Genomic DNA, 13,372 nt, shown 5'->3' with positions numbered 1-13,372 from the left:
CAATAAGGTCTAAACTGTGACGAGAGAATTGGCTCCAAACAAATCCAATTTATTAAGAATTTCCCAAGATTCAAGGATTTAGGCAGATCCAAACATTGAACAATCCACTTGATCATCCAAACTTTCAGTTGTGAAGCCCCTCTCCACTTCGGTATTTAGTCATCTTCTCCTGGTGCGTCCATGAAAATGTCATGAGATCCCCCCATGACTTGCAATCACCTGGACATTACGATGTTGCGTAAGACTTAAGTACTGAGGATTTACTTAGGGTGATGTCCCGACATGGGGCCAAAGGTGCTGGGCAGCAGCGACAGAAGATGACTGGGACTGAGGGCTGCATGGAGAGACAAGTGAGGGTTGGGGCGAGAGAAGTCTCTTATTTATATAATGCTCTGGAGTCTGGACAGATATTAGACCACAATAAAGCATTTTTCATACATGACAAATAAATTTGATGAAAATCGAATTTCCCGGCCAAATTCAAGCGAATCTATTGAACTGACTTTCAGCAGATCCGCTCCTCACCAGTGATTACAGATTCCAGGGCCACCTCTGGCTTTCCTGCTGCCTTAGGGAAGAGTCAGACGGCCGTATAAATCGGACGGGGATCACAATATAGTGCTCGGACTGGCTGGCGGCTCTCCCGACAGCTGTATAGAATACATGCTGTCACGATCGGGTCAGGCGAGCCGCCGGCCAGTCCGTTCATTGCGTTCAGATCCTTGTCCAACTTATACAGCCGTCTGACTCTTCCCTTAAACAAATATTAAAATGGTGCCCTACCCTGCTGTGGAATATAAGCCTTGGGAAATTAAACGCTGCCTTAAAAATAACCTGTTTTTTTTTTACTTTTCGGAGAGCTTGTTTTACATTTTTTACTTTATTTTTTAGTGGCCACAGGGCACTAGATTAATCCTGTGATCTTCAGATTGATTATGCTATACTACAGTGTATAGGACGAATCACCGTCTCTTCTGAAACTCAGCCTACGGACAGTCACATTTCCAGCGATGGCGGCCTCTGGTAACCTTCCGGCACTTCGCCATTGCGTCATAGGGGGCCAATGGGAGCAGAAGTGGTACCAACTGAACCATCCCAGAAAAAATAAGAACCCAGAAATAAGTGATGGCACAAAGGTCATCTCCAAATGGGGTTGTCTTCTGCTGGACTCATGGGATCCATTATTGTATCTACACCTGGTCCCACCAGAAGAATCCTCCTGTTCTCGATGGACAAGTGTCCTTATTTCACCGTTATAATGTAACAATATAACTAAGTTAGCAGGCGTGGACTGGCCGACGGGCAAACAGAAGAATCCTCTGGTAGGCCCCTGCAAATTAGCTAAAGAGTGGTACAGAAATGATTTTGTGTACTAGTGTCAGGTGCAGGTTGTGTTTCACGTAGCTGAATAGTGGGTCCCAAGAATCAACATTACTGGTGGACAGTGTTCCCCAAGTCCGGTCCTCAAGAGCCAACAACAGGTCATGTTTTCAGGATTTCCTTAGTATTGCACAGGTGATAATTGCATCATCTGGACAGGCAAGCATTCAATGACCTGTGCAATACTAAGGAAATCTTGAAAACATGACCTGTTGGTGGCTCTTGAGGACTGGACTTGGGGAACACTGCTGGTGGACCTTTGGCAACCCAGTCCGGCACTGTATGTAACCATGTCACTATGTACCTATATAGCTGTGTCCTGGTCGGCCAGACCTGAGTGATGACAGAAGACCCTTCCGCGCTAATGGAACGGTAATTTGGATGGTGCAGGTCAACTATGCCCAAGAAGAGAAACGAGCACTTAGGTCCAGCCTACGGTCTATCCTAGAACTGTATCATTAGCCTAATAACATAACACGGCCACAATAGAACCTCCCTTTACCGTTACGTTTAACCCCTGGTCGTCCAGCACTACGGAGCTCTGTACAGTATCTTAGTACATTATTGTCTAAAAAATAATAATCGGCTAAAAAGTAAAATATCGGGTTTAAAAAATAATAAAATAATAACAAAAATGTTATAAAATAACAAAAAACTGGCACCAAAAGAGCTAAAACCCCATATGGATGTAGCATGTTGTCAAAAATATCACGTGAAAAAAATACTGAGAGGCAAAACCAACAAAAACAAATCTTAATGTGCTGTTCCTCAAGGGGTTAAGGAAGAGGGTGGGTCAGGTGATGGCGGTATAGTTGCATTTTGCTACATGACATGGTGTAATTCGGGGACTGGGGTACACCGTGCACACGTGGCGCAGCGCCGAGGCCGTGCACTAAATGGACGGAGAGTGCTTGTCTGGCTCCAGAGAAAATCCAGCTCTTTAATGCCGCGGCTGATTGAGGAGCCATGCCGAGAGTCTGCTTCTCCGGTCGGAGGGAGATAATGGTCCATTTTGTACTAAAAACCCCGCAGCGCAGACAATACCGAGGCGCACGTCCCTATTGATTTGTTATAACCGCCGGCATTGAACAGTCTAATAGTGACTTCACTCCTCGAAGCTGCCGCCATTGTTCCAGGTATTCAGTCTTAAATTGTGCTCAGTCATAAAACACGGCGGCTTGGCCCGAGGTGTGAGCAAGAACAAGGAGAAAAGGGGGAGAACATAGAAGGCTCCACTGTCATCGCATTGTGGACTTAAAGGGTAACTCCACCTAACAAACCAAAATACACGGCTAATTTATCCACAAATATATGGAGTCGCGCTATAATGTGGCCAGACATTCAGGAGATCCACACGCCTGACAACAGGAAGACCAATCCCGAAACACTGTATTATAGTGCCTACAGGATGGTATTACTATAGTGCCTACAGGGCGGTATTACTATAGTGCCTCAAGGGCGGTACTACTATAGTGCCTAAAGGGCGGTATTACTATAGTGCCTACAGGGCGGTATTACTATAATGTCTACAGGGCGATATTACTATAGTGTCTACAGGGCGGTATTACTATAATTTCTACAGGGCGGTATTACTATAGTGCCTAAAGGGCGGTATTACTATAGTGCCTACAGGGCGGTATTACTATTGTGTCTACAGGGTGTTATTACTATAGTGTCTATAGGGCAGTATTACTATAGTGCCTACAGGGTGGTATTAATATAGTGCCTACAGGGCGGTATTACTATAGTGTCTACAGGGCAGTATTACTATAGTGCCTACAGGGTGGTATTATTATAGTGCCTAAAGGGCGGTATAACTATAGTGCCTACAGGGCGGTATTACTATAGTGTCTACAGGGCGGTATTACTATAGTGTCTACAGGGCGGTATTACTATAGTGTCTACAGGGCGGTATTACTATAATGTCTACAGGGCGATATTACGATAATGTCTACAGGGCGGTATTACTATAGTGTCTACAGGGCAGTATTACTATAGTGCCTACAGGGCGGTATTATTATAGTGCCTAAAGGGCGGTATAACTATAGTGCCTACAGGGTGGTATTACTATAGTGTCTACAGGGCGGTATTACTATAGTGTCTACAGGGCGATATTACTAAAGTGTCTACAGGGCGGTATTACTATCATGTAAACATGTCAATATTACTATAGTGCCTACAGGGTGGTATTACTATAGTGTCTACAGGGCAGTATTACTATTGTGCCTACAGGATGGTATTACTATAGTGCCTACAGGGCGGTATTATTATAGTGCCTAAAGGGCGGTATAACTATAGTGCCTACAGGGTGGTATTACTATAGTGTCTACAGGGCGGTATTGCTATAGTGTCTACAGGGCGGTAATACTATAGCGCCTACAGAACGGTATTACTATAGTGCTTACATGGCGGTATTACTATAGTGTCTACAGGGCGGTATTACTATAGTGTCTACAGGGTGTTATTACTATAGTGTCTACAGTGCGGTATTACTATAGTGTCTACAGGGAGGTATTAGTTGTAATGTCTACAGGGCGGTATTACTAAAGTGTCTACAGGGCGGTATTACTAAAGTGTCTACAGGGCGGTATTACTATCGTGTCTACATGTCGATATTACTATAGTGTCTACAGGGTGGTATTACTAAAGTGCCTACAGGGCAGTATTACTATAGTGCCTACAGGGCGGTATTACTATAGTGTCTACAGGGCGGTATTACTATAGTGTCTGCAGGGCGGTATTACTAAAGTGCCTACAGGGCAGTATTACTATAGTGCCTACAGGGCGGTATTACTATAGTGTCTACAGGGCGGTATTACTATAGTGTTTACAGGGCGGTATTACTATAGTGTCTGCAGGGCGGTATTACTATAATGTCTACAGGGCGGTATTACTATAGTGTCTACAGGGCGGTATTACTATAGTGTCTACAGGGCGGTATTACTATAGTGTTTACAGGGTGGTATTACTAAAGTGTCTACAGGGCGGTATTACTATAATGTCTACAGGGCGGTATTACTATAGTGTCTACAGGGCGGTATTACTATACTGTCTACAGGGCGGTATTACTATAGTGTCTACAGGGCGTTATTACCATAGTGTTTATGGAGTATCACTAATATTGTTTTACCACAGGTAATTACTTTGTATAACTTGGTATATTTTGCATATATGTGCTGTGAGAGGAACATAAGATTTGGAGGTTATTGTCACTAACGTTTTCCGGCCTCTGTGTGAATTATCCACCAACGTGTATACTTTATCTTTCCATATTACACTATTTGACATCCAGAGTTTTCTCGTTATCAGGGCACTTCCCCATTCCTGTCCGTACATCCCGGCGGACGCCATTCACACTGACTCTATTTGGCTTTCCTATGAATTCATTACACTGATCCCCTTATATTTGGGGGCAGCGTTCGTCTCGTGCTTCTGTTTCTGTCCATTACAATGTTTGTATGATTCTGTGGTGGTGGCGTCTCTTAGGGGGAACCATTCTTTTATGATGTTCATGGATTCCATCGCTTCTTGTACGTGGATGATGGAGGTCTTCGCACACTCTGCAGTTTCTCTGAAGGATTACGGAGGTTTTTATATGAGGCTCCTGACAACTCTTGCCGCTCTCATGACAAGTCTTCCCCGGTCCTCCACCATGATTGTTGTGTGATATATGACAGCTGCAAACAATCACTATCTACAAAAGTGATATTAGGGGTGCGGACAGTCCGTGATTGTCTGCAGCAGTCATGTGTAGAGACGCCATTCCATCACCGGAGTCCAGGGGATCAGTGAGGAATCGTCAACATGGCACGTGTGAGAATGACTCTGTCATTCAGGACTATTGGCAGCTGTTGCTTTTTTTAAGATATGTTCTTGGACGACCCCTTTAATTTTAGATCCCATTACACCAATCGATTTGCTTTATCACTTGTTGTATTTTGGAGATTTTTGTCCTTTTTTTTTTCTTCAATTGTGCACCAATCCGTCTATGGCTCCAGCCAATATCCACTAAACCCTACGAGTGACCTATGGGGAAAACCCGACATTTCCTGAAGCCGTAGATCTGGAAAATGGAAATGACAGTAAAATAAGCAACAACAACCTGATCCTACGGAGCGGCCAGTGGCCGACGAAGCTTCTAGCCAGAGTCTGACCATTTTGGATATTTGATATCCTCGAGATGCTTTATTTATGCGATTCTTCTATTCTTCTATGTAATAATTTGTCATATTTTACTTCCATGTTAGCATCCGTCCGGGGCGCAGTCACATCTGCATGCCTCCATTGTGCCGCCACGTCTTCTGTAAATGTGGCCGAGGCCATTGTTCGCCCGCTTTGCTCCGATTCCTTTTCAGAACGGAGACATGAATGATGACTGAGAAGGGGGGAGACGTTTTCCATACTGAATCAACCCTATTTATTAGACTTTTCTAGAATGGAAGGTGGCCTGCTGGGAGTACATAAAGTGTGACATGAATGGCTGTCCACGGCAGACGGGCTAATTAGCTGCTCCATGAAAGAGCCGGAGCAATGCGCTTAATACAAGAATTCATGTGGTCCCCACCGAAATCGCAGAAATTATACCGGGAGGTGAAGCCTTGTCCCAATGTGGGAAGCTCGGCCGGGTGCACCACACATGAAAGATCTATTGTGGCTTCTGGGAAGTCTATAGTATCACATGCTCCTCGCTGGGAGATACAGTATATGCTGGTTACCAAAGAGTGGAATGGGAACATTCTTAAAGGAATTGTACGCTTTTTTAAAATCCCTTTTTGAAGTCCTTTAAGGTTATATTTATGAAACACTGGTCGGATCCTCAAGAACATATCTACGACCTGCGCTTGACCATCAGAAATTGGTGGTAGGTTACAATTTAGTCCAGAATTTTGTGTGGTTAAGATTAGAGGAGGTTCTTATTGGTTCCAATAATTTGTGGTGATTTCTATGCACAGGTTTCGATGGTTTAGTGTGGTGCATAAGCCTTGAATCGAAGTACTATCTCCATGTTGAAGAGGTGCCCCATCTGGAGCCAAAGGGAAATGTCTCCCCAGCACCATCTTTAGCTACTACTGGCTTCTGGGATGATGGCCAAGTCGGGGTGGTGACTCCCATATGCACTTATGGCACTTTCCATTACCAGCACAAATTTCTGCTGTTTCTGGAATGGTGGTCATGTAAGAAAGATGTCCCCTTAAAGCACCTAGGACACATGTCCCAATAACACCCCTGCACCCAATTCTCTGGCTTCTGGAATGGTGACCATAAAAGAAAAATGTCCCCTTAAAGCACCTAGGACACAAGTCCCAATAACACCCCTTCACCCAATTCTCTGGCTTCTGGAATGGTGGTCATGTAAGAAAGATGTCCCCTTAAAGCACCTAGGACACGTCCCAATAACACCCCTCCACCCGCTTCTCTGGCTTCTGGAATGGTGGTCATGTAAGAAAGATGTCCCCTTAAAGCACCTAGGACACATGTCCCAATAACACCCCTCCACCCGCTTCTCTGGCTTCTGGAATGGTGGCCATGTAAGAAAGATGTCCCCTTAAAGCACCTAGGACACATGTCCCAATAACACCCCTTCACCCAATTCTCTGGCTTCTGGAATAGTGGCCATAAAAGAAAAATGTCCCCTTAAAGCACCTAGGACACATGTCCCAATAACACCCCTTCACCCAATTCTCTGGCTTCTGGAATGGTGGTCATGTAAGAAAGATGTCCCCTTAAAGCACCTAGAACACATGTCCCAATAACACCCCTCCACCCGCTTCTCTGGCTTCTGGAATGGTGGCCATGTAAGAAAGATGTCCCCTTAAAGCACCTAGGACACATGTCCCAATAACACCGCTTCACCCAATTCTCTGGTTTCTGGAATGGTGGCCATAAAAGAAAAATGTCCCCTTAAAGCACCTAGGACACACGTCCCAATAACACCCTGGCCACCCGCTTCTCTGGCTTCTGGAATGGTGGCCATAAAAGAAAAATGTCCCCTTAAAGCACCTAGGACACATGTCCCAATAACACCCCTTCACCCAATTCTCTGGCTTCTGGAATGGTGGCCATGTAAGAAAGATGTCCCCTTAAAGCACCTAGGACACACGTCCCAATAACACCCCTTCACCCAATTCTCTGGCTTCTGGAATGGTGGTCATGTAAGAAAGATGTCCCCTTAAAGCACCTAGGACACGTCCCAATAACACCCCTCCACCCACTTCTCTGGCTTCTGGAATCGTGGCCATGTAAAGCACCTAGGACACATGCCCCAATAACACCCCTCCAACTTCTCCTCTGGCTCTAGAATGATGGCAGTGTCATAGAATTGTCCCCATTGGGGACCCATGGTACTTGCCTCATCAGCACCCTTCTATATGACCCCCTGACATCTAGGTTGGTGATAATTTCAGAGAAATTTGTGATTGTAATATATTTGACAATTCTCCTAATATGAGTGTAGTGCTATGTCTAACTTGCGGTACCATATTTCACCACAACCATTTTTCATAGCAACAGCGCCTCAAGATCTGGCTAATCTTTTAACTACTTTGGAATGAAATGTTGGACCTCCAATCACGCTCATAGACATGTCCACTTCACAGGACGTAGGTGAAACCTTCCCTATATGGAGAAGACATTGTAGAGAACAAAATAGATGGGTACACTATCTATCACACCATGCAGATACGACTTTTCGGACGATGATACATCTGCAGATTTTCCCTCTTCCAGACCTTTCGTATGACTGCTACATGTGGAATCAGTTGCTCAGGTTTCCTTCTGCCTTCTGTAGATCCTTTCTACTGAAGACTGTATCTCATCTGTCCTAAAGTCCAGGCTAACGTCTAGAGCCTCAGTGTCCGGCACTGCTGACTCTATGGTTGCCCTGATGTGCCCGAGACCAGAACTTGGAGCTTATTAAGAAGAAGCCCTGAAAGACCCTTTTGAAGTTGCTTGGCCACTAATACGTTGTTTCTTCTTGTCCAGGTGATACTTCATTAAGAAATGTACCTGTGTGAGACGACCTCTCCTTGCTTTAGTTCTTTCTTGGTGAGATGGTAGAATAAGATTATTGAGCAAGAAATTGAGTAGCATTGGGGGGGGGGCATGTATGTCTGAAAGTCATATTTGTAAAATAACAGAAGGTGAAAACAAGAATCGCTACACTACATGACACATTCCAATGGAATATGGTGGTGTGTGGTTTGTTAGAGTCGTACCTAAAAGTTCTAGGTATCTCTAATGTTCGGATCAGGGCACCCAATGAGACTGTAATACCTTTTTATGGCCATCTGGTACTACTCGTGTATGGTGGTAGTGCAATGTCTGGAAATACGGCACAAGACCTACTGACCATGACGTCCCTGACCTAACAAAATCCTACGTCACTACTGTATATATATATATATATATATATATATATATATACTTGATCCATAAATGTCCCTAATGTTCACTCTCTTTCTTTCTCCATTTCAGGTCAAGGTCTGGTTCCAAAATCGAAGGACCAAACAGAAGAAGGACCAGAGCAGGGACTCTGAAAAACGTTCCTCGTCAACCTCCGAGTCATTTGCTACCTGTAATATTTTACGGTTGTTGGAACAAGGCAGACTGTTATCAGTTCCGGCTCCCCCCAACTTGCTTTCACCTAATCAAAACCCATTAGGCAATTCATCGGCAAACGGGTCCAGCCTGGGAACTTCGGGAAGCACATCGCCCAGTATGAGCAGTACCCCGCCAGGAGCTGGTGCCTTTACCCTCCAAGTTCCATCCTTAGCTTCCGCCACTTCGCCAAGGCTCCCGCCTCCCCTTTGTTTCCCTGGCCCTCTATTGGGGAGCTTACATGAAATACCCACTGGGTATGGACTAGGAAGCTCAGCCTTTGAGCCTTATACCCGGCTGGAAAGAAAAGACAATATCTCTAGCAAAAAGGCAAGCTCCTAAGAACCATTGCCGATGGGAAGGTGTCAAGTCCACTGTGTTTGCTTCTCTGCCCACACACCTACGTACTGGTCTTGCAAGTCGAATATCAAGAGACTATTGAGCCAAATGTGTCTCGTGGTGTGTGTGTGTTTGTTCTCACGGTGATAATATACATTGTACAGAGGCAGCTCTATGACATGTCCAGTGGGGGACGCCGGTCCTCATTTTTCCTACCACTGTTAATTGGTCTGTAAGCACTCTCGCAACATTGCTAAGTGGGGTTGTCCATCGCGGGATTGCTCTGAACTAAGAAAACCGATGAGAAGACACTCGCTCAAGGCTGGAAAAAAATGGAAGGGTGGGAGAGGGGTACTAATTATAATTGTGAAGTCATTTAATGCATATGGAGCCATGTTACCTTGTCTTTCCTGATGTTATGAGCTATGTTGACTGTGAAATGTAATGATCTGGCCACAAGCAGAGACAAAATGGAAGGAACAGAGTCTGCAGCGTCACAGGGTATTGTAGAAGTGAGGAGTGCCGATCCCGGGAGGGATGGTGAGTGACCTACTCAGCCACGCGATGATGTAAGATCAAGACTGGATGTATCCAGATTAGAGGAGGATAGAAGAGGACAACCGGAGACAATTATCTCAATGCATTCGTTCAATATCTACTGATTGTGCGCTCAATAAAGTATGTGCACTCCTAAATGCATATTGGAATACTACAGACATAAAAATCATGTAAACACCACATATCTCTGGAGTATTTTGGTGGTGGCTTTACATCAAACCAGCAGACACCTGGCATTGAGCACTATGATCTCAGGCTTACTGTATGTATGATTCCTCGTTCATAAAAGCCTATTTCAGAAATATCCTGGGGTTTTGGTGAGTTGCAACTTTAAGGCTCTTGTTGGACGGCTCCACTTCATGCATTTGACAATCTGATTTGGACCACCTTCTAAACCAGTTTTATGTTGAAGTGGCCTCTATAGGGAGCTTACATAGCTGTTTGCAGTAGGTATATCGGAGCCACACTCTTCTGGCCCTGTACCTAGTATCTTTGGTCTGTACAGTATTTAACAATCATGCATGGTCTTCATACCCTGACAGATTGTCCATGAGATGCCTACACCACCCAACCCCACCTCCGATCCTTCTCAATACATTTTTTTCTGTAGGGATCCTCATTAATTTTTATGCCATCTTTTATTTCTTGGGGTATAAAACCCCTTGATGAAATCTCTAAATGTTTCCGTCTCGCTACAATAATCCGAGAATAATTCATTGTTTCATTGCTATTTATTATAACTTAGTCTGGAATGGAAGGTCGGTTTGTAGATGCCAAAAAATGCAATAACTGTAAATGGGAAGAAATGTTTCCGTGTAAAATTGATGGGGCAGGAAGATAAAACTTTAGAAAGATTTTCCAAATCCTAATACTGGTAATTCATGTAAAAAGTAATTGTAACCGTTTTCTGGTGGAGAAAAAGATCACTTCGTGCTCCTGGCTTGAACTTCTGTTAAGTTATCATCACTTCTATTGAGGTGATATCACTCAAATTCAGGTGACATCACTTGGCATTGGATGACATCACTGGTGTTAAGGTGACATCACTCATGTTGTGGTGACAATACTTGTGCTGAGGTGAGGTCACTGGTGTTGAGGTGATGTCACTTGTGTTGCAGTGACATAATTGGTGTTGAGATGATGTCACTTGTGTTGAGGTGATGTCACTTGTGATGAGGTGATGCCACTTCTATTGAGGTGATTTCACTTGTGTTGAGGTGATGTCACTTGTGTTGAGGAGACATCATTAGTGTTGAGGTGATATCACTGGTGTTGAGATGACATAATTGGTGTTGCGTTGATGTCTATTGTATTGATGTGACGTCACTGGTGTTGACCAGTTAAAGCTATCAATGAGGTAACACTAACCATTGCCAGCAGCTTCCGGTTGGGTGGTCCCATTAACATTGTGGGATTTGCATTGATAATCATAAACTGCTTCAACCCACCCAAATTGACAGTTTTCCAGGAAATAAAAGGGTTCAGGTGACAACTCTACAATTTGTTCCCGCGAATACGAGCCTACTTACTTGGTTCCCACTAGTTGTTTTCACCATAGAGTCATCACATTACCACATGTGGAAGCATTAGATTGAATTTCCAAATTCAGTTAAACCCTTAAAAGGTATTTGTACCCTTTTTCTGGAGTTGCAGAAGACCACTTTGTGTCCTTGACCTGGAACTTCTGGTGAGGTGACGTTACAGGTGTTGAGATAATATCATTTGTATTGAGGTGACATCATTGGTGTTGATGTGACATCACTAATGTTGAGATGACATCTCTTGTATGGAGGCAACATCTCTTGTGTAGAGGAGATGTCTATTGTGTTGAGATAATGTCTTTTGTGTTGAGATGATTTCTTTAGTATTGAGGTCATGTCTCTTGTGTTGAGGTGACATCACTGAAGTTGAAGTGACTTCTCTTGTATTGAGGTGACCGCTCTTGTAATAAAGTGATTGTCTCTTGTGTTGAGGTGACATCATTTGGCCTGAGGTGACATCACTGAAGTTGAAGTGACTTCTCTTGTATTGAGGTGACCGCTCTTGTAATAAAGTGATTGTCTCTTGTGTTGAGGTGACATCATTTGGCCTGAGGTGACATCATTTGGCTTGAGGTGAGGTCTCTTATATTGAGGTGACATATCTTGTATTGAGGTGACATCACTGGTATTGAGGTGAGGTCAGTTGTATTGAAGTGTCATCTCCTGTAGTGAGGTGACATCACTGATATTAAGTGACGTTTCTTGTATTGAGGTAACGTCTCTTGTATTGATGGGACATCACTGTATTGAGGTGACATCACTGGTATTGAGGTGAGGTCTGTTGTATTGATGTGACATCTCTTGTATTGTGGTGACATCTCCTGTAGTGAGGTGACATCACTGGTATTGAGGTGATGTCTTTTGTATTTAGGTGACATCACCGGTTTTGAGTCATTGAAAATTTAAAGTTATGAAGAGGTGAAAATATGCTTTGCCAACAGTTTTCATTTGGGGTCCCATTGACTGTGTGTATTTGCATAGACCCTCAGCTGATGCACTCTCATCATAAACTTCTTAATAGATGAATGTATAACCCACCCGAGAGGGCAAGAAGTTTTAGAGGAGATGCTGGGTTTTCAGGCAACCGCTCTTCCATGAGTATCTGGTTCTCTTAAATACCCAAAAAACCAACTCACTCAACATTGTTTCTAAGTGGAACTCATTAATTATCATCGCCATATTGTCACCATCCCCCAAGACTTGGTGGCATGCTGAGATGCCAAGAATTGGCCAAGCAATACATGCAAAGCAGACCGAGAGCCCTTCAAGCTAACAAGACTTTCTCATGTCATGATCTGATTCGCTTTGTTCTGTAGTTTCATCCAGTCTTGAGCACCATTAATGGTCCTCACCAAAATGAACTGGTGCCAATAAGACATCCTTAGTTTACAAATGTAATGGAAGAAACATGGCATCATCACATGATGGTGGTGGCATATTAGAACTAACTGGTGTAGTCAGTCACAGATGAAGTAAAGGTCCTGGCACAGTCTGGACAGCATCCAGCCACAGATTAGATGTTACATGGTGTATCCCCTACCGAGGAGACGGGCAGAGGAAGATGTTGTAGTGATCAGCTCTAGTTTATCTTTCATCCGCTTTAAGAAAACTCTAAATTCATATTTCATGTCAGTCTAAGGACAAAGTGTTGTTGTGCTTGGTGCTCGGTACTGAAAGGTGTTTTGACAAATCATTTCTTTTCTTCATCTTCACAGAATAAAACTTCTCTGCTTTTGGTAAATAAGACGTGTCTGTGTCTTTCATGTCCAGGTCTGATCTCATTTATTAATAAGCGAAATACCAGGGAACAATTATCTGCAATTATGGTTAAAGAAGATATGAAGCCTCCTACTTATTGAGGCTTATTTGTGTTTTGAAAGGTATAATCAGTTGTGGTGCTGCAGTATAAAGCAGGGAGGCACCACTGATGGGTAAGAAGGAAGGTTTCCGATGACCGC

At 43.8% G+C, this 13,372-nt stretch overlaps 1 protein-coding gene across 1 annotated transcript in view; it reads left to right on the top strand.

Annotated features, from left to right (window-relative positions):
- Positions 1 to 13,158, top strand: part of VAX2 (ventral anterior homeobox 2) — a 160,076-nt gene extending 146,918 nt beyond the window's left edge. The window contains exon 3 of the mRNA XM_069745113.1: positions 8,854 to 13,158. Within this exon, the coding sequence (XP_069601214.1) occupies positions 8,854 to 9,318 (465 nt within the window). The 3' untranslated portion in view covers positions 9,319 to 13,158. The remainder of the gene's footprint in view (positions 1 to 8,853) is intronic.
- Positions 13,159 to 13,372: the final 214 nt, after the last annotated feature.

Source organism: Ranitomeya imitator, chromosome 1 (genome assembly GCF_032444005.1).
Source record: "Ranitomeya imitator isolate aRanImi1 chromosome 1, aRanImi1.pri, whole genome shotgun sequence".
Classification (NCBI taxonomy): Eukaryota; Metazoa; Chordata; class Amphibia; order Anura; family Dendrobatidae; genus Ranitomeya; species Ranitomeya imitator.
The sequence above is the reverse complement of the archived record's forward strand: the minus strand, read 5'-3'. Positions and strand labels throughout refer to the sequence as shown.